Below are 24,575 nucleotides of genomic sequence, written 5' to 3'. Positions count from 1 at the left end.
CTCCCTTGCTCTCGCTGTCTCACTGTCGCTCCTTACATGCTCTCAGGTGGTCATCGGTCATCGTTCGAAATTAATCATCCTTTGAACGTGTGTACGGGCGATTTGACGCCCGATGTCATGCCAGGATAGCGGCCATTGTTAATACACGCTCGCGATGAATCGATGCAGATAACGATGCCACGGTGCCGGTACGGTGTGTAAGGATGCGGCTAACGATCCAGTGGCCGCCAGTGCGTGACCGAAAGTGAACCGTGGTGGACGCACGATCGTGCCATTCGCGAGCCGACCCCCGAGCAGCGGCGCAAGCAGTAATGACCACCGCCGACCGCATCGTTATGGGATGTTCATCGTCCATCGTACTGGAAGAACCAACCCCACCCGCTGTGACGCCGGCGACCGCTTTCGTGTCGTCGATTGGCCCACGGAGACCCGAAACCGTAGCCACGGTGTACCGCCGGCTGGACGAAGAGATTTGTGCCCTCGAAAGCACCACACCCGGAGCGCGGCTCGTGACGGCCAAAGGGTGGGTTGAGCTGCTGAAAAGTTCCTCCGGCACACGGCGGGTGGTTCCCGCGTTGGAGGCTTCTCCCGAACTACCGAATGGGCTGGAAGAATCTCTGCGTCGAGCGTCACCGGCACCGGATTTGATCGACGGTGCTCGGAAAGAAATGGTTCAGGTTCGTAAAGTACGAATACTTTTGGCCGCCTAGTTTACGCTCAGTCCCGACTAATCAAAGTCCCTGGCAGGTCGTGCTGCGGTTGGACATCGTACGCAACCCGATCCGGGCGACGCAGCAGGAAGAGTTTATCGCTCGCCTTTCGCGGACCGCCATGGAGCAGGAAGCGGACCACTTTCGGGACGAGATGGTAGCACACGCACTCCGGCGAACCCTCGCGTTGCACAGCGCATTCGAGCGGCTGAAACGGTTGTACCACGAGCAGGACGCCCTGCTTTCGCCACTCTACAATGGGCCCGGGATGCCGGGAATGTCGCTCGACGAACAGCGGATAGACAGTGAACTGGAGGCTGCTCGGGATGTGCGTGACCGATTGGGCGGTGCGGTCGAGCAGTGGCGGACTGCCGGGGCGCTACTACGTGCTGCGGCCAAGGCACTCCACCAAACCGTCAACTACTGGGAACTGTTGGGAGTGAGTGTGGTTAAGGAAGAGGCTTCACAAACGATCAGCCTGGCGCTGGACACACGGTACACCTGTCACGGAGCTCTGATCGCCCTGGAGGCGGCCCAAGCTGCATTGCCGGAGGTTGAGGTACCGCACGTCACCATCCGGCAGCAGTCCGCCGTGCGACACGCGTTAATCTATCTCCTCACCGACATGGTCCAACCGGCCCGGTACCAGCACACGCGCGATGTTTTCACGGTGTTTAGTGCGAACGTATCGAAGGCCGTCCACTGGGTGCATGATTGTTACAGCACCACGCTGCGGCAGGACTACGATAGTGCCGATCAGGCGGCCACACTGTTGGCGAAGGCGTTACGCGAAGAACGGTTGCGCTACCTTCGGCGCCGGTTTCCCAATAAAACCTACACCCGGCCACCGGCAGCGGTCGGGTAGATGTGAATGTGCCAACGAGTAGCTACCGTGTGATAAGTCGAATGGAGCATGATAAGAAAGAAAAGTCTAGTTCGGTCTAGTGGTCTACGCTATCATCACTTGGCAAGCTTCTCTATTTCTGCCATCTCTTGGCTACGGGTGAGTTTGTACTCCGTCGTGTATCGGTGGGATCGGAAAAGTGGCCGCACCCAGGGTGTCAGTAGGTTGAGTGGGACGTGTTTCTGCTGGCCGCCGGTGACGAGACTCACGGCGATACCGACCACAACGACGATGATCGTCCCGAGCATCGAGTAGTACATGAAGCCGATCCGGAAAACCCACGGCACCTCGGAGTTGTCGTGGCCGGCCGCATCCCGATAGAACGTGCTCGTTTCCGTGCTGCGGGCGGTGTATGAACACATTAGTTGACATCCGGAGCTAAAAGTATCGAATTGATGGCCGCTACTTACCCGGTGGCGTTGAAACCCGCACACTGGTCGATGTGGAAGGGAAGGCTCTCGTACTTGAGCTGCCCGTTCAGATCTCGAGTTGCGCCCCGACGGCAATGACACTGAGCGACACCAGCGAAGTGATGGCACCCCAGAAAGCGCCCCGTTCGTTGACGTGCGGTGAAAACATGCCGAGCAGGAAGATGCCCAGCAGTGAACCGGACGTCACTCCGGACACGGAGATCGCCAGACTGAAGATGCTGCCTAGGCGCTCGACCACGAATACGAGCGCCAGACAGACGAGCCCGATCGTCACCACCATCCCCTTCACGATCTGGCTGGCCTTATCCTCCTTGAGCGCGAACCGGGGCCGCACAAAGTCCTCGAACAGCGTCGCGGACAGTGTGTTCATGCTGGTGGACATGCTGGAAAGGGCCGCCGAAAACACGCCCACCACGAACAGCCCGGGCAGCCCCGGGATATGGCGGGCCACATCGAGCACGTAGTACGCGAAAATTTGATCGTACTTCTGGACGATGCCGTCATGAACGGGATCGCAGCCGTGGTATTTGCCGAAGATCAGCAGCCCGTTGTAGACGGAGAACAGCTTCACCAGGATGTGGCCAACGCCAAAGATCCAAACAGCCCTGTGGAAAGGTCGGCGATGGTTGAATTCAACGGCTGATCGCTATTAGGGTTGGCTTACTTTTTGGCGCTCGACAGATCCGGAATGGTGAGGAAGCGTTGCACGCACTCGGGTGTTGAACCGATGTTCGAAATCCACATTGACGTCAGACCGACGGACACGAGCCAGAACGAGGTGCGCAGGTAAGGATCGGGATCCATGCTGCAAAGAGGGGGCATTATGTCACGCTTCCTACAATGGCGCTCGTTTAAACTCACTTAAACCAAATTAAACGGCCACCGGCTTCGGCTAACTGGAACACGTTAACGACACCTCCCAGCTGGAGCGTGCCGAGCGTCATCACCACGATCAGTGCGCAGATCATACATCCAAATTGCAACGTGTCGGTCCATATCACGGCACTGTGAATGGGGGGATGGAATTGCCAAAATTGGGCGTTAATAAGTGAATCTTCGATGACCTCGATCACTCTCAGTTTCAAGGAAGCCTTCCAAAAGAACCAACAGGATAGTCGGAAGGATATTATCATTGGAACATTGACGAATTAGCATTCTGGAATATTTCGAGACGAGTGTTCTAATAATTTTATGGACCCTACACACACACCTACCGAATGCCACCGAAAGTGGTGTAGAAGATGCAGATACCGCAAATCATTGGCGTTATGATGTGCACATTGATGCCCGTGACTGCGAATGATTATTGCATTGCGGAATGATTAGTAACTAGACAGTAAGGCCCGGCGGACCCGCTTCTCATGCGTCTCTTGGGCATCCCACCTTGGCTGAAGGCAATGGCGGGTGCGTAGATGATAACCGGGGTGTTGAGCAAACAGTAGAACATAAACAGGCCACTGGCCAGGGTGCGGGTGCGCTTGTCGAAGCGCTGTTCGATGTAGCTGTAGCACGAGACCGTCTGCAGCTCGTGGAACACCGGCAGAAAGACGTACACCATGAAGATCGTGACGACCAGGCCCGATATCGAGCAGGCCCAGTATTGGATACCGTACTTGTACATCTCCGCCGGAACACCGAGCATCGTGATGGCCGATATGTGGCTGGAGAAGAAAACGAACGACTGTACTCTGCGTCCCACACAAGGATCTGCAGAATGCTTACGTTGCCGTCATCGACATGGCCACAGGAAACACCTTCATCTGTTTGCTGCCGAGCAGATACTCGGCGGTGTTGTTCTGTTTCCGCTTCGCAAAGAACCCATAGTACACCCCGATCATGGCCGATATACCAAGCATCGAGAAAAAGATGACATAATCGGCCACCGTGAACAGAAGCCGCCGTTGCTCCTCCGGCATCACGCCATCATCCGTCAACGTGTTGTGCATTGTGCGCAGCCGAAACGGAACTCACAGTTCAAGATCACACTTCGAGGAGCACGATCACAGATCCCGAGCGTCACTTAAGCTTCAACACTTGTTGGAGGCTGCACACCCGGAAGCGGCCGACGACGAACTCCCTATTACGGTCGATTTGATATTTTTAGCCAGCGAAGATCCCACGAGCCGGTCTTCGACGCAACAACTATCGCACCGAAAGAACGTTGAGCACGTGGCCGACGGCAGGGATCGGCTTCCTTCCCGTGGGACAACTGCACGTAGACTGCCGCCGGGCCGGGCCGGGATGAGCTATTTTAAAAGATGTCAAGATAGTGGAGTCAGCCGCTGCTGCATAGATTTACTGAGGCGATCTGGATGTGGAGCGGTATGCGCCAGCTGATCTCGGACTCCATCACGCCAACGGTCGGCCGGTTGGTTGGTGGGGGGGGCCAGTGTGATGGTTGTGCGTCTGTTGCGGCTTGTTATCGTGATCGTCAGCGTCAGCGCCGCGCCTAATCCCTCTCTTTTCGCCACTGTGGACACAGGTAAGCCGCAGCCGGTGGTGGGGCAGCCGACACGGTACACACAATAAAGGAAGATCCGGTGGGAGTTCCGTGGCTGTGAGGGTTCCATCATGGGGGCATCATGTGTAGAGCACTGTTTGCAGATTGCCTTCCGCTAAGGCGTTGCAGCTGATCGCTTGGTGACGAGTCCGAGCTCACAGATAGGTTGGGTTCGAGAACCGACGAAGGCGGCAGCGACCGAGGGCCACAGTTGGCAAGCGGTTCCGGAGATATCGCGAACGTGGAGTGGAGAGAAGATACCATAATAATTGCCATGATTGGCGTGGAAAAGTACCTTGCGCTCCATCGCCAAATGTTACGAAGGTGAAGAGTAGTACAACGAAACATATAAACGCATGCGTTCGAGGTTGATAAGCAGATAACTCGTGTGTCACGACGGTTGGGCGTAGGAGATAATCTGCAAGCGAAAACGGTGGCGTCTGTCAATATTTACCATCTTGAAGTAGGTAATATTTTTCGGGTCCTGATTGTGGGAGAACAATGAACTGGCGTGACACATTTTTTATTCGACCCTCGCCAATGTGCAGCCCGCATCCGGAGGTTGTTGTCAACGTCTTGCTTGAGCGGGTCCCAACATGAATATGAATGACTGAAAGGGAGCGAGTAAGATCGTGGGAAGAAACGTAATCAAAGGTAAAGACGGTAAGGACTTTCGATAAGCGTATTGCATACAACTTGGAAGAAGAAAGAACGAGCTTATAGGTTAAGTAAATTGAAAATTGGGTACTCGAGACAACGTTAATAAGTGACGGTTCGCGGCACTGCAAAGCGACAATGGCTAAGCTACTTCAAGTGACCGCTCACCAATTACTGTTCAATTTGTAAACAACATCTTGACAAAATTAATTCGTTGCTTAAATATTTACGTCCCAGTGATATCTGCTCGGAAGGGTTTGTTAACTCGGAAGGTAACTTTAGAAACGGAAAAGAAAGTGCCCAATAATGTAGTCAATCCTTTTGCCCCAATTGTGCTCTTGTAGATAAGCCGAAAGATATGCAATAAATGTACAAAAAGGATGCTCCATGCGCTTCGTGATTTCTCCTGTTACTAATTAAGTTGATTCAAAATGCAAGACACTCTACGTCTTTCCTCCCTTTCTTTGATGAAAATAGCGAGAGAAAATCGGATCTTTTTTGTCCATTCTTTTGTTTTTTCAATCGCATTAAATACCCGGCGATTAAGGTTTTCCAATGAAATTATACAGAGCAGCAATCGTGTGTCGCTCCTTCATCCAGGGTGCGCTACTTCTTCGGCAAACGGAAAAGGACGACCGAGCGAGGGTGAACAGCATAGAACCATAACGGCAAAAGGCAGAACCAAGGCAACAAGGTCTGCTCACGAACCGTGCTTGCTCACCCTTGCTTGTTGTTGCGCTTTTCACCGCCGCCGCTTCAGTGGACCAGATTTTCCCTTCCCTTTCCCTCCCCGCCCGACTGTACTGCGGCCTACCGTAACCATGCGCAGGTATGAGCCCTTCCTTTGTTCCCTTCTGCGACTGACACTCACGCTCGAAAGGTATCCTTCGCCATGTCAATGGACCGCCGGAAAAACAGCGCACTTCCAAGCGAATCAATCAACTATTTACCCCGTTCCTGGTGTGTCCCGGACGGCGGCGGGTCCTTTCACGGTTCCCGCGGTCGATGTCCTTTTTTCACCCATCTCCCCATACCCCGAGTGGTGCCCGTCGATCACAAATCATTCGCTCGAACTCTCGAGAGCCCTCCGCCTCGCTGTCCGGCAGCCGGAAGGACATGGGGCGCGCGTCGTCCGACCGGATTTTCGCTCGTGTTTATTTTGACTCAGCGCAAGTGTCCTTACCCCTGGCACCGCCGCACACGCACACACCCTCCCGTGGTGGTGGCCTTCACGGTTTCCCCCTTTGGCGGCACTGCTTTCCGGCGCGCCACATTCAGAAATCAATAAAAACACACATTCAAGTGGCGCCTGCGCCGAAGGGCTCGTGGTTGTGTGCGTGTTGGACTGGCCAGATTTTTCCTTTGCCATCCTGCGTGTGTGTTGTGTTTTGGGTACGCAAAACAGCCAACGACAGGCGCAGTCGGGCGCCAGGAATTCCAGTAGTGCACCTTGTGCAGAGCAGACGACGACGACGACGACGAAGATTTCTTGTTCCTTGTTGGTAAGGTTTTTGCTTTATTGTTTCTGGTGGTTACTTTGTGACACTTAGCGACGAGTTGTGCATCCTTTCCACCAGTGTGCGAAAGAACGAAACCGGAACCGGAGAGAGAGGGCGGCGAGATGAGTTGCTTCGGGGATTGCCTCGAGCTGGGGCCACCGCCCGATATGATACTGTCGATGCCACCGCCGCCGCTGTCATCGTTTCTGTTGCCCCGCAATGCGCTGGTGGCCAGCGGCAAAGGTTCAGGTGGTGCTGGCGGGGGCAACAGCAACCACAGCCTTCTGTGCAGTGCCGCCTTCATCTGCGAACCATCGCTCAAGGCGAACGAACAGTCCGGACTGGAGTTCGTCGAGCTGCCTGGAAACGGTAAGCGCCCTCTGGCGGCCGGTGCGCCAAACACGGGCCGCATTCCGGTGACGTGCGTTGTAACCCCCTCGAACCGTTGTGTCTCCGTAGGCGTCGACGATACCTGGGTGCTGGTGCTGATTTCGTCCTGCGTCGGTGTGCTGCTTCTCGGTGCCCTGCTGGCGATGGTTCTGCTGAAATGCCGAGAGTAGGTTCCCGCGAGGCCGAGGCTTCCCAAGATCCTTACTAACGCCTTCGTCTTGTCTTCCAGTCGGTTCTGTATCCGTTGCAGTTCGTTCGGCTACTCATACCACGATAGCAACCTGAAGCAGCCACCGCTGCACGCCCTGGCCGAACCGACGGTGACGAAAGCGGCTGGTGGGTTCCTGGCCGGTGGTACGATCCTGTATCCCACCAATCACGTGGTGCACCACACCAACTCACTGCAACACCACCATCACCACCACCAGCATCACCATCAGCAGCAGCACCATCCGCACCATCAGTCGGGCACGGTGTACGGAACGGACAATAGGACTCTTTGGGCCGCCCTGACACCGCATGGTACGCAGCACTTCATCACCGAATCGTATGGGGCCCATCCGGACGATCACTATGAGGTCATCGATTACGGGCGCAAGCACGAGCAGTACATTCCGTCGGCCATCGGCCCCGCGGCTGGCGGGACGATCGTGAAGAGCAAGAACTCGTTCGAGAACTCTGGCTTCGTCGACTACGACTACGAGGATCCGACCCCGCTGATGGAGTCGTACGGTGGGGCTCACTTTGACGATATGGATTCGGGCTACCAGGAACCGCAGGAGGTGCTGGGCTCGCTGAACCGCCCGGCGCTCCAGCGCTCCACGCTTACCGTTTCATCGCCGACCCGCATCGAGAACCCGAACATGGCGCCCCTGAATCTCTACCCGACCGCCGCCCAACCGGTGCGGGGCGCTACCGGAACTCTCGGTTCGGCCACCATGGGCCGGAAGTCCGGCGGTACCGGCGCTACCGCCGGCGCCGGGACACTATCGCGGCGTATTAGCGATATCAAGAACTGAACGTTGAATCGTCCACCACAGCAGCAGCAACTGAGACGAGTGAGAAGTTCCAAATGGACATTCCTAACAAACGGACAGAGTGGAGTGGCCGTTGAAAGAAGGATATCTCTGTGCTCCGTTTTTTTTCCTACACGATAATTATTTACACGCATTGGCCGCTATATAGAGAGAGAGAGACAGAGAGCGGATCGAAACTGAAAGGGATTGAACTTGATGGAATTTCATGGTGAGAAAAGAATGTTCCTGGAAACCAGATGGTAGAACAGCAGCAAGTCCCCATTCACCTCTATAAAATGCACTCGGCTTTGCGGCCGGCACACACTCCACTAGTCACTAGCTACAGATCGTAACACGGTAACACTATTGCGCATACAGACATTCTCGCTAAACCATGGACGGCAAGGCAGACCTACTATAAGATACGCTCAGGTTCACCGTCACGGTGGACCACTCTTTCCGGCGGCAGACTGTAGTGGTGGCAAAAGTCCAAGTGATCGCTTCTATAAACCATGCCCTCAGGATGGCCGACATCGGATCGCCGTCGGGTGACGCCATCGGGAGGTGCAGCAATAACTACTCTAACTAATAATCACTGTACGTACGTGGGGCCTCAGGGCAGTTACTGAAGGCGCGGCAGACCTTTCGGACGCATAGTAAAATCCTGGCTCAAATTGGCGATGCGTTCCGTTCCGGCAGCGGAACGAATCAATAAGTAATAAAGTAATAGAACTATGTCGCGTGTCACAACTCGGTGTTTTGGGTGGCTTTTTATTTAACGCATTTTGCCGAACGAAGCGGAGACCATAAACATTTCGACGGAATGGGTGATCCCGATTAAAGTGGCCATTTCGTTCCAATAGTTCGAACGAATTCCGAACCGAACGGGGAGGTTATCTCAATAACGCTGATCTTTAGCGCGATAGGATCGTGAAGGAAGTGTGACCCATTTGTACGCTATTTTATGATGCGGCTTAATGTGGATCACATTACGACATCGAGGGGCGCCGTCCGTTGAGTTGGCCCACTAGCCATTAAGATTGCGGGCCGATAGCAGCATTCGATCGAGGGGAGGAAGAACACAGAAAGATAGACACAGTGGTTCACATCGATCAATACATTTATTACACAGTCCTCTTCTGTTGCTACATCACGCATCACACGCACACGCCTCGCTATCACAAACTATAGACGAATCGCTGGTGCGACGATTAGACGTAGACGTTTATTACACAAATCCTGGCGCGCCTGGTGGCACCTTATGAAGCCCCATTTCTCCAGTAGTTCTGTACATAAGCCCTACACGCTAATAAGTCTTTCTAAACACACGCACACACATTGTTTTTTCCGGAGTTTGTTATAAGAAATCCCGTCCCGTGTTCCTTTTGCTTCAACACGCCTCGATGTCCATCGAGCGGTGCGCGGACTTGTTTCGCCGGCACAGCTGCAACACGATGTCGCCCGTTTTGATGCTCTTGAACATCTTGACCGCCTCGAGGTGGGTCAAATCGTGGCAGACTTGCCCATTGACGGCCAGCACCTCATCACCGGCCCTCAGTCGGCCATCTTCGGCGGCCTGGCCAGCCGGCAGGATGCTCTTGATGAAGATTCCGAGTGCGCCGCGGGGACTGTCGCGCCCGCCGACGATCGTGAAGCCGAGTGACTTCTTGCCTGGACCCTTCTGGAAGCTGACCGTGTGGAACGAGCAGAGCGAAGACTTGGGCCGCCGGGGTAGCGTGCAGAAGTTGCTGGTGGACTTGTCCAGGTCAGCCAGCGAGCTGGTGCCGCTGCTTGTTTCCGCATCGTCCGACGCTCCGCCGCCGCCACTGCCGCCGTGCAGCTCAAGCTTCTCGTCGTCGCACAGGTTCATGGTGCTCTTGGCGGTGCCCAGTTGGGGTTGTTGGCCGCTCGGCGACACTTGCTGTTGCTGAGTGGTTTGCTTGCCAACCAACGAACGGCGTACCACTTTCGATGTGTTGGCCGTGGGAGTGTTTTTCGTGAACGAACGCCGCTTGGCACAGTCCAGCGACGGTGGCTGGGAATCCACCTCCGTGCCCGGAATATTGTCGCATCCCGACGCCAATGGGATCGTTGGTGATGGTGCTCCATACTGCTGTTGCTGCTGCTTGCACGCCACCATCGACAGCGGTTGTTGCTTCGTGCGCCTCGGTGTCCCGAGGGTGTTGTACTTGTTTCCATCGATTCTGAAAAACACACACAAAACAACGGATTAGCTCCGGTACGGTTTTCTGGACCCTACACCCTGACACCTACTTGATGGCGATCGAAGCGTAGTGTGCGGTATCCTGTTCGGATCCGGTCTCGCTGCCACTGTGGTCGCGCTGCGTTTCGTCCTCCAGGTACGAGTCGAGTGACGTTTTGCGGCTGTTCCGGAAGAGCCGCCGGCTGACGGACGGTGGACGTGATGGTTGCTGCTGCGGCTGCTGATGATGATCGTCAGAATCGTGATCAGTGCCGTTTGCCCTACTGCGACAAATGACAAGATCGATACTGGAGCGGCCCCCGCCACTGGCGCCACGGCGTGTACAACCGTTCAGTAGGTCCTGGACCTGCCGCGTCGACAGCCCGCGAAGCCGCTTTCCGAGGATGTTGACAATTTCATCGTTCGGTTGTATCGAACCTTCCCTGTTTTGGCGGAACGAGAAAGCGAGGCGTGGTCAGAGAAACCAGATAGGATTAGGGAAGGCATAAGGTCCGGTTGGTGCTGTACAAGGTCGATATTGATTTTGATCCAGCGACCTGTCAAGCGGACGGTTACTACTGAGACACGGATCAGTGTAATTTTCAGCAGATGTTCAAAAATTAATATCGAACCAATATCAAACCGGTCCGAAGATCATCGATCGAAGCCATACTAACCTGTAAACAAGCCCTCCGGGCAGAACGTGGGCCACCTTGTAGCGGTTGCTGACTTCACCGTCGGGGCTGGCCATCGGTGTGACAATGATGCCCAGTGCTCCCGTTCCGCCGTTCTCGTCGAACGTTTCAGCACCAGCACCGCTCTCCGGCTCGTCCAACCGGATGGTGACCAGCTTGAACTCGGTCGGCTCCGTACCGCACCCGCTGGTTAAGGCCGCCTTTGAGGGAATGCTTGGGATTCCGCCGGTTCCGGAGTCGTGGAAAACATCGTCCGTTTCGAGAATGGACGAGGCACCGGACTCGTTCACCAGAATGCCGGAATCCCCGTCCTCGGCGTCGGTGTGGCCACTAGCAACGGACCCAGCACCGCCACCGCCACCGAGGCTGATGACGGTCGCCCCGCTCACCAACAGATCCCCGTCGACGTCGTCGATCGATTGTGGTGGTTGTTGCGGCTGCTGATGCTGTCGCTCCTCAACGTCCTCGTAGTCCTGGTGCTCTTTGGTGCTCATGTTCCGCTGGAAGTCCGCCAGCCCGGGCAGGGCTCCGTAGCTGACGCTCCGACGGCTCGCTTCCGACAGCTTCGAGGGTGACTTTTTCAGTGACTTCGTCGTCGACAGATGGTACGCCCCGACGGTGCCGGACTTTAGTGACGCTCCGCCACCCGTGGCGGAGCTGTTGGTGGAGTATATGCGCGAAAAGAGCTTCTGCGTCCGATCGGACATCGCCCGGATCTTGTTGGTGAAGTTGTCCTTCTTCTTTGGAGTCTTAAACACCGGCAGCGTGCCGGTGGCCGACGCGATCGTTTCATTCCGGAGCGCTTCCAGCCGCTGCTGGTAGGCGGCCTCGATCGGTCCGAGGCTGGTGCGCATCTGCGCAAAGCCGTACGTTTCGTCGTGATCGGCCGGATCCATCGCCGTCGCGGACGGATCGTTCTTTGGTACTGACGCTACGCCGACTTCCTCCACGGTGTCGGACCGCTCGATCGTGACCACACTGGAGGCGCAGGAGGCTGATGATAAGCGACGTCGCTCGAGCGTGCGGAATAGCCCGTTGCCGTCACCAATACCAGCAGCAGCAGCAGCAGCGGCGATCGTGGAACCACCGCACGTTGTTTTGATGCCGACCGGACTTGGTGGCTCGGGAGCTGCGTCACACGCTCTATCGGCGCCCTCTGTCGGTGATCCCAAGCGATGCAGCTGCAGCTGATCGGTGGTCACGCTATCGTCGTCTGCGGCTTCCTGCCTTGCCGCGTCTGCTGCGGTGGTGCTGAGAAAGATTAAATCGTCAACCGATTTGTAGAACGGATGCCGTGACGTGACTTTCGAGGCGTGCCCGGCCGCCGCCGGGGGCTGCTCCAGGCTGATCGGCTGCTGGTAGCAGGAGAGCCGCGTGCTGCCGAGCGGATTCTTCTTCTCCCGGTACGGAACCGACCGCTGGCTGAGCGACGGGCTGCGACTCTCGAGCGTGTCGACGATGTTGCCGATCGATCGGCTCAGCTGTTTGTAGAGTGAGGTACTGGTGGCGGTGACACTCCCGCTCTCGAATCTACCGTCGCTCGCGGTACCATCTCCGAGTCCGGCGGCGGAACAGCAGCTCTTATCGGTGGCGGTGGTGGCACGTTGCAAAATTCTTCGCGAAACCGGCGTTGCAGTAGTGGTTCCTCGCTCGCTCGTCGCGGTCACCGGACCGGTCGGACTGGTGGTATTGGTGGAGCCGCCGTTCACCACTTGGTGCTTGTTTTTGATGCGCACCGGCGAGACGTAGCGACCTTTGGGCCGTTCGATAACCCGCCCTTCCTCGATGCTGTAGCAGTTGATACCGGACGAGCCGCTCCGCTTGGCCCAGTTGACGGGCGAAAGATCTGAAACGAGCGACAGGAAATCGTCAACAAATAATGTCAACCAAGGGCCACTAATTAATCATGGCGAGCGAAGAATTATCATACGTCCGTGCGGTATTCACTCAAAGGAACAAGAAGTTCCACCTATCCCCCACCGAACCAGGACCAAGAGGAGCCACCATGTTGTGCGGGAACAGCGCAAACAGAAAACCAAAGTCTACTACGCTCCCCGAGCGGGAGACAGTGAATTATGACGCCGACACAGCCAAAAGATGTCCTTTCACTTCACTCGTCGGCGCAGCAAGCAAGATTTGGTCCGGGTGTGCTGCCATCACATGGCAGTGACAACCACTCTGGAATGTAATCCGGAAACACGTTCGGGCGGTTCGGGCGGAGCACGTGAAATATCACATCCAAGCAGACGACGATCGGAGTCAAAGTTGTGTGTACTTTCCCAGCGCTCACCGCTTTCTGTCACCGGTTGGGGCTTTGTTCTGGAGGCCTCGTTCCGGTCCACTTTACACCAAAAATGGGATCACCTCCGCGCGCTTACAAGCCTTTCTAGACGGAGAGCGAGGTGCCGAAATATGAGGTGCCATAACGCCGAGCGTTACTTCGGGTACTGATACGCCTACTGCGAAAGGTTCTGTTGGAAGGGTTCTGTGGAGTCGCTTGTCTCGCACTGTACATTTCACGAGAATCGACGAGAAATTCCGCGGAATGCATCCGCCGATGGCGACGTCGTCTAGAGCCGTCGTGTCGCTGTTGGCCCTGGGGTCAAAAAAGAACCCAGCCCGTGTCCTCCGTCCGCCGCGCCGCGGTATGTCCCACGGAGCAGAGAGACACATCCGTTACGCGCTTCGTTCGTGGAATGAATTCATAAGGAAAACTGACACGATGGGACCAACGCAACGCGCCGCGCCAAGTTCACGGGAGACGTTCGACGGGAAGTCGTTAGCACTTCTTCTTCTGAGCAGGCGCGCGCATGGTTAGCATCTGCCGAGAATTGGTCGGGTTGCGCACGCGGATCTGGACCGGCACGGCCAGTATCCAGTCCAGTCTATCACCACATACACTGGTGTGCCCCATCTGGCTGGGCAGCCGCGTGTCCAGCTCACCTTTACAATTGGGCTCTCGTGGGGAAGTGCAGCGGACTGGCGCACGCCTCGTGGATGTTTGCTGACTCTTGCCCTAAGGACGCCCCTCGGGTCTCGGGCCGCGTAGACGGACACACCACTCTGTCACCACTCTAGACGCCACACGGCGCGCAAACAGACTGCAAGTCAGACGGCGGCGCCCGGCCCAGGTCGGGCCGGCCGGATCGGGGCCGGTGAATGTGTCGAGACACACACACACACACCCGTGTACGCTCGATGCATGCGTGAGGTCGAAACGGAGCGAAACAGAAAGAGAGAGAACGAGTGATCGAAAGTGAAGTCAAACGCGAGGACACCGCACTTGTCGCAGGGGACGGATCCATGACGCATACTAAAGTGACCCCCAGCGATCGGAGTGGGGCGGCGACGTGGGGCGTGCTATGATCGGGTTCCGATCAGCTGCGTTCGACGCTAGTGACGTGAACAGCTCCCCAACTGTGATGGCGGTGATCTTCTGCCGATCGTAGCCGGTTTTGTTTGTCTGTTTGTTTTGTTCTTTTGGCTGCTCGATGGAAAGTTGCTGGCCGTAATGGCAAATATGTGATCATCATGTTTTTGTCCGCGTTTAGACCTCCGCGGAATCCATAAGGCACGCCGGATCACCATGATGATCATCGCAAAAAGTGAGGTTATGTGGCACACAATAGTTAAACACACGGGTAGTAAGAAACGGTCCGAGGTCCGAGAGGGAGCTTCTTAGGTTCGATAAGTCTGGCAATATTTGATTGACACCTTTACGCAAAGAACATTAGCTCGTTTTTCAGGAACAAAACGCTTACCCTAGCCTAGACGACCAAGGGAAATCGTCAGAGGATCGTTGTTTTTTTCCAAAAAGACAAACTATTGATACAGGTTACGTTTGCCAAACAGCACCTCGTGAGCTGAACACCACGGCCCCATGGCTGTTCCACCCGGTGACCGCAAAAACAAGGTAAGCATATACAGTCCGCCAACAGTCATGCGGGGCCGGTGACAGCAATAAATTAACATAAATATACATGGTTCGATCAATTAACAGCTGCGACGACGGTCCCATTTGGTTGCAGCGATGGCAAAAGTGCGAAAACAAACCCCACCAAGTCGCCGGCGGACCGTATTTAGCTGTCTCGGTAGTCGGCAAAGTGTTCCAGTGTTCCGGTGGGCTGCGTAGAAGCCTCAGGAGCACCGTTACCGACTCTATTCTGGGGGGTTTTATTTGGGGATAGCGAATTTAAATAGAAACGCAAAACAAACATCGACTTTCTGAGGTGCGCTGACCTCCACTGGGATGACACTGTTGAATTCCGTTCGGGAATTTTACCAAACGTGATCACTTAATTGACGCATTAGCATCGAGTGAAACGCAGCACGTTATGTAGCCTAGACCAGAGAGCGGAACTTGAAAACCAGATGTCGCACCAACTCTCGGTTCGATAAGGGAAGGCCCACAGGGCATACCATCATTCCGTTGAGTATGATTCATTGCACGAAACGACCAAAGCGCACGTGTTGGTCCATTAGTTGCCGGGGAATCCCCGTGGCGATTGCGGGTGCATAATTCCCTAATTTGTGGTGAGATAACTTCACATGCGATCGGTTTGCGGGGGGTGTAACAATAGTGAACACAATCCACTCGCTGGTGAATTCATTAACCATTTCTCCTTCGGACGTCGGACGAACGATTGGACTTCGCCGGTGCACAACGGTGCAGGCAACAAAGGAGTCGATCCGTGAAAAAAATGTAAACCCGAAAGTGAAAATAATGATTTATTTGGCCATCCTCCGCAGCGCAGCGACACACAGCAGCAGACGGCACGCATAGTGAAAGTGAAACAATCGTGCACAGTCCCGCAGCGATCGTTTTCGCAACCCAATGCACACCACCTGTGCTTCCGGTACACCGGACACACCGGACACACCGGACACGGTCCGTCTGTCGTAAAGCGTTTATGAAAAAACAAATCAATCCGCTCAATCGGATTGAGTCACGACGATCGCCCAGCTGAAGTTATGTTTACTCGACTACCGGCGGCCGGACTGAAGGTCGTCCGCCAACAAGGTGGACCAATTAGTTTGCCAAAATCCCTTAATTATCGCCAATTTCAATGGCTTTGTCATTCATCTCGATCACCCGCAACCGGTCGCCGTGGCTTGAAGAGCGCGAAAATGGCCAACCAGCCAGCCAGCGCTTTGCAGCGCGACCTCCCGGCGACAGTGGCCGTAAAAAGTGGTTTATCTCAACGACAACACGCGGCCGCGGACATAAAACCTCCCGCCCGCGCGCTAGGTAGGTTTCTTCTCCGTAACCTTCAAACCTCCGCCGTCGCCAGAGGCGCCCGGTGAAAGGAAAAGTTGGCCGGGTCTCCGAACTCGTCGGTCAGTCTGCTGTGAATCTGTGTTATCGGATTTGAAGAAACATTCCGAAACGGGAAAAAGACTCAACTAATCGTGAACAGGAAATCGAAAACGCAGGCTCCCGATTGGGAAAGTGGAACTCCTTAATCGTGATCAACGAGGTAGGCCGTCGATCGGCGGTAACCCTCTTACCACCCGGGGAGGGGGACCCGTTGCGCAACGGAAGGAAGTGAAAAAGCTAGGTTAAGTCGCCCACCTGCCCCATCGATTGCCTCGAAAATCCCCTGAAGGTATGCAACCGTCAGCGCATCATCGCGCGATCGCCTCTCGTGGCGGTCAAGTGGCCGTCGTCACCGTGGGAGTTTTTGGAGGATACGTTTGGGCGACGTTGTCATGCCGCGCGCCGCATTAATTATTCTTCGACAGTGACCACAAAACGGAACCAAGCAAACTGAAAGGGAAAGTAATGGTGTAGCTTCGGGCGAGTCGACACTGCAGAATGAAGTATGATCCTTGGTTTTGCGTGGAGAAAATGATGGAGTTTTTGAAGGCCGTACCCCTGTTCCTTGCTGCCGATAATTTCGTACGCAGATTCACCAGGGGAAAAGAAAGGCGTGCCAATAACGGGCGATTATCGAAAGGCTCGTAAGGAGACTTGACGTGTTTTGTAGCTTCTTATTATGATGCCGTGTCTGGTGCTGTAATATTCATAAAGGCGTGACGTAAGATGCTCGCAGTTCGAAGAATGATTAAAATATTAAAATAAAAAACAGGAAACCTCTCGACCTATGCCGAAGAAATTGGCGAAAAGTCCAAGCTGACGGGCCGCAGCATTAAAACTTGTTTTTGCATCACCTTCCTCGTCATTATGCTCTGCGTCGGTTCCTGGGAAGGCAGGAGTTTCATGCTTCATTTTGTGCGAATTCGCATCTTTCGGCGTCTTTTTTATCGTGATGCCATTCCACCTTTAGAGGTCATCGGGTGTTACGTAAGGTACATCATGGCTTAAGCCGTGGCGAAGTTTGGGGTGTTCTGGGTGCCAGAGTCGCCACCTGCTACTCCGAGCACAGGATCAAGGCTGGTTAGTCACAACTGAGCAATTAGTTCGCTCCAAACGTGGCAGTAGCGTGACGAATGGATTACGAGTGGTTCTGTCTGGGTCTGGGTCCAGGGATCCAGACTTTGAACTCAAATGAAGCAACTCCGTCTGCAAGCGGTCAGTGACATTGTCGGCGCAACGAGGCGTTATGATTAATTGCAAATGTTCGCACATTAGTGATCGTTCGGGACCCGGCACACAACACACCGCAGTGGTCACATCTCTCAAAATGAAACCATCGAAAAGTGTTCTTTCGGAGGACGAAATCCTAGAATTTATGGCGCTGTTATGGTGGCCACGGTGCCGGTGTCTGCGACATGTACTCAGCCCAGCTTGAAGAAGATTAATTAATGACCATCAAAAACCTTGATCGAGGGACTACCGTATGGACCGGCGGCTCCATCGTCGGTCGGTGGCCACTGCGACGACTTACCGCCGCATCTCGCGCACCCTAAACGGTCGCGATTTATGTTTGTGGCTTCGCGTAGGTGGACGAACGGATCGACGGAAAAAATACGTGGCCGGACGGATGGTGCAAAGCGGCTGCAAGCCAAACTCCCCGTCCAATACGGAGGAGGTGGCAGTGATGCATAAATTATAACTCGCCATTCCGCGTATGCTTTGATGATGAGCCACCGCAAACGGCCGCAGGTTGCCTCGGACAAAGTGGTTTAAATGGTGAGTGAAGTAATTTATGGCCGACCGTAAGCGCGGGTCGGGCCGACGTTAATGAGCAATTGGTAGGGCGATTCGTGGATTCGGCCGTCGGTTGCGCCGGCAACAAGTGGCCATGTGGAATGTGTGCCCACCGGCGTCCATATCGGGTGCGCGCCCCGAGGGTCACCGAATATGACCGCCGATTGCCTCATAACCATTTCGTAAAATCGGTTGCATTCCGATTAACGTAGGGTGGTGTATAGAAATAAAACTTAATCTGCAGAGAGGTCGTCAGCAGAAGCCACGCAAACATTTTGACAAAGATTGTTTTAAAACGTAGCAGAAAAAGGCATTCCATCGCCGCCATCGCCGCCACCGTCGCCATTAGTTCTTGTAGAGGTAATGTTCCTGCAGCAGTGGTCTCATTAAATCAATTAACAAGAACGGTGACGTTCTGTGCCCCGTGCGCGGTGCCTTCTGCGTAGAGGCGGCAACAAAATAAAAGTTAATAGATCAGCTCTTGGGTTAGCCGACAACGGATCGGGCTCCAGTGCCCGTTCCAGGAAAGATCGCGCGTGGATCGTGTGGCCAGTTCCGAGCTACTGCATAATAGTGGCACTAAAAGTATAGCGGTCTGATGGCCCCATTAGATTGTATTTATTGTGTCCAGCAGCGTACCAGGTCGTGCTGCCGGGTTCGATTGCCTTCGTCTTCTTCGTCCGCTTTGCCGATCCAGGTGGTGCTGCTTCCAGGATCTTCGCTTGATCGTCATCATCGTGGAGGCTAAATTGCTCCAATTAGGAAAAAAATTATCACCAGATTCTGCCCTATACCAGAGGATAGCATATCTGCTAGTGGCATCCTTCATCGCGGCTCCCGAAGACGCGTGGAGACCCGATGGACCCCAGTCCGGGCTCGAGATTTGTAATTGATATTAAGCGGATATCTGCTGTCGCTATAATTACAACCGGTCTTGGCGGCAGGCCGCAGGAGTCAGGTGCCCGTGCGTCACAGTCGGGAAGCCATTTTGTCCTAGCTACGGTGGCGCTGAAACCAATCAAAACATTCGACCGGAGAATCAAGGCTCCAGACAGAACAACACGGTGGACGACAGGCAATCAGTATGTGCTGCCGTCCCACCGTCGCCCAGGACAGGCGGGGTCTGGGGCCTGGATGATCAATAAAACGAAAGAACATAACCGTTCCTGCTGACGACGAAGGAATTCCTTGGGAACGCGCCCAGAAGCCGGGAACCGGGGCGGCCGGGCGGTCGGACGGGCGGCGATGGGCACGTGAGTTATTAGCATCTGTCACGCGGGAAACGCAAACGAATTACGACAGGAAATGGGTCTTTTTATTATTATTCCCATGCGGAATTGGAAAGAATCGTCCGCAACACACATTCTACGCATGTTGGGCCAATCGACCGACTCGCCGTAGTCGGAATATTTATACGACGACCGTGATGACAGTGGCTGAACGGCTTCAGCATGTTGATTCGCTCTATCGGGGCACGCGCGGCTGGCGCCATCGTTATGTTGCGCATACCATCTTTCGGTTCCGCGAACCGGGGCGGCCTTCCGTTTGAATGGCCCGCGCCTGATTGGCACATACCCTAGACACACCCGACAACGGTACAACAACGAACCCGTACGCTTTTGGGTTCCACCTCTCAAGAGCACCGGATCGATTCAGCGTCAATGAACTGCTAATTGTATCGCTTTAGGGTGCCGCGTGGATCATCGCGATCGCGAAGCGCATGTGATGGGTCGGTAATTTGGCATGCACCCCATGCATGCTGCTGAAGTGTCAAGGTAAAGGCGTATTAGGTAGGTGCCCCAAACGTGCAACAATTCGCCACTCGCTGCTAATCGTTTGAGTGATGGCTATTCGGTGAAGTATCGAGTATCCGATACACCGAATCCGAATGATGACCAGCGCTGGTTTTTTGACAGCTGAGACGGCCTCTGGACCGCTCAGAAATTGACCAAAGGTGTGTAATGTTGATCGCAAGAAGCAAATGGGTTGCGCAGTTCACAACTCATCTGTTGCCTGGTCACTCTTCTGATGAGTCTGCCAGGCGCGGCAACATCCGCTTCAGGTTAGTCATCTTAGGGATAGCTTCAGACGAGCTCAAGCTCAATAGTTTAGCCGGTCGGTTCCGCTACGTTCACTCTAGTTTGGGCTTACTCGCATCTCAATAGAACTTTGACCTAATACTTCTTTCCAGGTGGCTCTGCCCAATCGGCCCCCAAGCGGGTATGTAGGTCTGCCAGCGGTCCGCACGGACCATTCAGACGCATTTGCCACACTCTGGTGCTGCCGTGGCCACTATTAGCGATTCGAGCTGGCCCCACGAATCATGAAGCGAACCGGGAGATTCTAGCCACGAGCCAACGGGAACCCCCCGCTTTGGAAAGGGCCGCAGAGCCTCGGTGTCGGACGACGCCGGCCGGGGCACAATGGTCGGCACAAGTATTTCTAATTAAAGCGTTTATCGTGTTACGGACTATACGGTTTGATCGTTCCTGGACGGTCGTCCGCTGGACTTCCGAAACGAAATGCGCACAAAAGTGCATTAGATTGTTTCCTCTCTCACAACCGGCTGTGAGGCACCATCCCTGATCGCCGCTCATTATCCCCGAGTGTGCCTCGGTAATCGGTGCAACTGGCTGACCTAATTTTGGCTCCCAATGGCGGAATGGTTTTTGCGCTATCGCTGCTTCCCTTTTCCCGAACGAGAACAAACAACAATCACCGTGAGCCTGAGGCTGAGCGGGAATGCTTCTAGCAGGAACATCTAACATCGTCCGGTCCGAACGGAGAGTTGAGTTGTTGTTAACGGGCCCGTTGCCGCCGCCCGTGTGGTGGTGTTGTGCTGTTAAAAGCGGGCGGCCGGCCACCTTTTTGATGCTTTTACCTTGTGAGTAACGGATAAAAACAAGGCTTCTGCCACAGTGTAAGTACCGCACCGCCGGCGCTGCACCGGAAGAAAGGTTGAGGTTACGGGCTCTCGCCGGTACGTGCCTGTTTCAATTACTGGCCGGGCGCAAGCATTAGCTACAACTCTGGCATTACCTGAGTTTGCTCTTATTTTCCACGCCAGATGGACCAATTCACTGGCCCGCGCAGGTTTCTCTTCCAATCGGCGGCGGTGCGATCGGTTTTAAGGGTCAGCGGATTGAGATCGCACGACTTAGCGTCAGCCGAAATTGCGAATGGATCACCACATCCAGGACTTATCACTTGGCTGGAGCTAGAAGCAGAAATAGGTGGAACACCCGTCCGGACGGTCTCTAGCGTTTTTCGCCCCACTCGTCGGGGTCAAGAAAATCAGACCTTTGAAGAGCGAGAAAAGCGCTGCTCACCGCAGCACAGCGCGGTTCAGTAGGTTAATGGTCGGTCGGACGTGGGGGGTCGGAATGGGTCAGGTTGTGCAACACGTGCGCGTTGGATTAAATTGAATTAATAATGGCCAACCTAACTTACGGCCGCCTGGTGCACTTTCTGCATGCACCGTGCCAAGCTCAAGAGGTTTCCCCGAGAGGTTTGTTTGGCAACCACCTGATCCCAGGCCACGAACCGAGCCGATTAAATGGAAACGGTTGGGTTGGACATTTGAAACGGCAATACTTTCCCCACATTCGACCGGCGGTCATTTAGAAGGCGGTTTCGAAACCCCATCGACACCCGGACACGCCGTCGCACACGAAGGGTGACCACATTAAAAACGGATCAAACCGTCGGTTACATCATGACGATAAATCACCAAGGCACGCTATTCACTATCAATAAGCGATTCCGATTTCAGACTTTCGATCGGTGATATACGCACGAAAGCGCTTCCGTGGTTTAATCGAATGCTAAGCGGCTTAGTCCAGCGTCTTTCGCAGACGCACTCAACCTATCTCGGCCATGAATTATTCAATCAGTCTGCCGGACATTGGCACCTATCCCGTCACCTTCTTCGGGAGCCTGCCTAGCGGTAATTGGCGTTTTAAATACCTACCCACAAATGGACCACAAATTGTGGCTGGGGAAGCCGTCGGCCCAAAGAGAAACTTTCTTATCAATTTATCAACCGAGCTGCCGAGCGGTGGTCCCAAACCGGGTAGGGCCTACCCAGGGCCTGGCTACGAAAGTAGAACAGCTCCAGTTTCCGTGGCGTTCGGGTAGGTGTTCGAACACACCCAGGGCTCTCCGGCGTGTCACCGCTTCAACGGTAACCGAAAACATGTTTGCAACAACACACAGAAGCAAACACCCAATAAAAATAGGCCGCGCTCTTTCCTGATTCGCTTGTTTTGTCAACCTGGGCCACGGAGGAACCTACCAGGTGGTGTCTCGTAGACGCAGAGCTGGGTGGGTAAAATATGCCCACTACGTGGTCCGCGGTGTCCAATACCGAGTAGCATGACAATGACAGTGACCGAGACAGTGGAGGGCCAAGATGTTGACCAAGTTGTACCGACGGCGAGGTGCATTCACATCGTCGTGTGATTTATGATTTTCAACACCCGTCTGGCGATCGTGATGGACGCCTTTTGGGCCACTCGGTTCCGTGTTCCACTTTCACGACGCCAAAAGTGGAGTAAGACGTGCCGTGCCGTTCCGTGGTACTTCTTGTTTTACCGTGCGGCACACGTAAAGTCCCCGGAAAACGATATCGCGCAATCAAAGATCATCAACGCCCGGCGAAAGAGATCTTCAAAGGCAGTTCCCCGAATGTCGACCGATTTGTCGGTTTCCGTTTTCGGAGCGTATATTCTAATTCACAACACTTTCGCTAATCGATTTCCGGGCGCGCGGCGTGTGTCAATTTATCATAAATTTCGATGGTTTATCGATTTTTTATGCGATCACCCGCCACCGTCGTGGGTGGAGCGGACACCCCGGAACATTTGCATAAGCCCCCAGACCTAGAACCCTGCTCCCCAATTAGGCGTACAAGCAGGGAGTCCACCGGGGGGGGGGGGGGGGGGGGGTGGCCCCCTTTCTACACAGCACCCCGGGGCTGGTGGGTTAAAGCGTTCTTGCACCGGGCGAGACATCCGGGCGAGGCCCGGTTGGCGATTAAGTTGGTCGTAAATTGCGCGACGGACGCAGGGCGCACGCCAGGCGCGGCGTTGCGTGACGGCGTCTCCCGCGGTGTGCCGATCATTAGTGCGATCAGGTGTTGGAGCACCTGGTGGCCGGGCAGTTCCTCCATCTTCCCACGAGGTTTCTTCGCTTCGAGGAAGTCCGCAACAACTTTAATCCCAAAGGCGCGTTAGCCTACTTCACGGAGGCCGCAACGCAAACAATTGTGTCCGCGTGCGCGCGCGCGTCCGAGCAGGATAAGACCAATTTGGAGCGGACCGACATTGGATTAGGGCTCATCCTCTCAATCGCGCGGGATTTCCGCTTCGCGGCGCTCTAAGGCCAATTTGCTACCTCGCGAGTATCTCGAGGTCCGCTTAGAAGCCGATGGAGGTTGCGTGCGAACAACAAACACCACCACCACCAGGGTTCATTAGGCTGTCAACAAACAGCGCCAGAAGGGTCCCTGGGGATCGTCGTGTCGACAGGATGTTCGGGAGTTTGCCGGAAGACACGATTCCACTGCGCCTCCCAAATCGCTTGCTTCCCGTTCCTGTCCGGCAGAGGTTCCCAAGTGGGTTGACGGTTAGGTCATCGAATTTCGGGCTAGTAGCTAAAGGGTTGTTTGCGAGGGCTTGAAAGCTTACCGATGCGGGACTTTCTGGGTATGGTTGCCGTGCCCGATTGCAGGACTTTGTGCGCCGTGCCTCCGCCGCCACCGCCACTGCTGTCACTGGTGTAGGAGAACGGTGAGGTACTGGAGGTGGTGTTCGAGCTGCTCGAGGTGGTGCTGCTCGTGCTGGTCGGGGAAGATCCGGTCGTACTGCTGCTGCCGCTACTGCTTCCCGAGCCCGAAGAGGGCGAAGAACTGGACAGGTTGACCGCCGACGCTTGCAACAGCCCTCCGATGCGGTAACCCTCCGACCGGCCGGTCGTCTTCGAACCCAGGAACCCGTGGCCGACGGGACCACCGTTCATCGGTCGGACTCCTGCCGTTTCTGCTTCTTCACACAGATCATCACCGGCACTGCGTCGCCGGAGCGTTCCGGCGAAGAGCCGATCGTCGTGGCGGTGGCGATGCTGCTGCGGCTGGTATCCAGCGGTCGGTTCATTACCGTAAACATTCCCGGACTCGGAATGTCGCAGCGGGGACAGGCTGAGCAGTTTCGGCGACTCGGTCGATCGCTTGAACCATCTCATTTTGTCGCCGGCCAATTATCGCATCGGACCAAGGCCGGTGGGGTGTTCGTCGTTGTCGCAGCCTGCCTTCGGTCGTCGCAGGCGATCTGTGGTGCGAAAGAAAGAAGAAGAAAGGAGAAGTTAGAACCGGCAAGAAACCCGCAAAAATGTTTCATGTTTTGCAAGATTGCGCGTGGCGCATTAAAATCGCCGATCGCCGAGAGCAATCAAGCGTCGTAG

At 54.9% G+C, this 24,575-nt stretch overlaps 3 protein-coding genes and 1 pseudogene across 3 annotated transcripts; 2 read left to right on the top strand and 2 right to left on the bottom strand.

Annotated features, from left to right (window-relative positions):
- The first annotated feature begins 210 nt into the window (after nt 1-210).
- Nucleotides 211-1,575, top strand: LOC128273877 (uncharacterized). The gene is made up of 2 exons (XM_053011938.1): nt 211-677; nt 748-1,575. The coding sequence occupies exons 1-2, from the start codon at nt 312-314 to the stop codon at nt 1,573-1,575; spliced, it is 1,194 nt and encodes a 397-aa protein (XP_052867898.1). The 5' UTR covers nt 211-311.
- A 95-nt stretch (nt 1,576-1,670) lies between these two features.
- On the bottom strand, nt 1,671-4,226 carry LOC128273346 (sodium-coupled monocarboxylate transporter 1-like; annotated as a pseudogene).
- Nucleotides 4,227-6,638: 2,412 nt separating this feature from the next.
- Nucleotides 6,639-8,842, top strand: LOC128272346 (uncharacterized). The gene is made up of 4 exons (XM_053010138.1): nt 6,639-6,704; nt 6,780-7,070; nt 7,161-7,257; nt 7,321-8,842. Exons 2-4 carry the CDS (start codon nt 6,824-6,826, stop codon nt 8,108-8,110), a joined length of 1,134 nt encoding a protein of 377 aa, XP_052866098.1. The 5' UTR covers nt 6,639-6,704; nt 6,780-6,823; the 3' UTR covers nt 8,111-8,842.
- Nucleotides 8,843-9,223: 381 nt separating this feature from the next.
- On the bottom strand, nt 9,224-24,356 carry LOC128272018 (serine-rich adhesin for platelets-like). Its single transcript, XM_053009727.1, has 4 exons — nt 23,804-24,356; nt 10,988-12,851; nt 10,382-10,753; nt 9,224-10,311 (listed from the first exon to the last, which is right to left on the bottom strand). The coding sequence occupies exons 1-4, from the start codon at nt 24,354-24,356 to the stop codon at nt 9,498-9,500; spliced, it is 3,603 nt and encodes a 1,200-aa protein (XP_052865687.1). The 3' UTR covers nt 9,224-9,497.
- Nucleotides 24,357-24,575: the final 219 nt, after the last annotated feature.

This window comes from Anopheles cruzii, chromosome 3, assembly GCF_943734635.1.
Source record: "Anopheles cruzii chromosome 3, idAnoCruzAS_RS32_06, whole genome shotgun sequence".
Lineage (NCBI taxonomy): Eukaryota > Metazoa > Arthropoda > Insecta > Diptera > Culicidae > Anopheles > Anopheles cruzii.
Note: the sequence above shows the minus strand (reverse complement) of the source record. Positions and strands in the feature narration are given on the sequence as shown.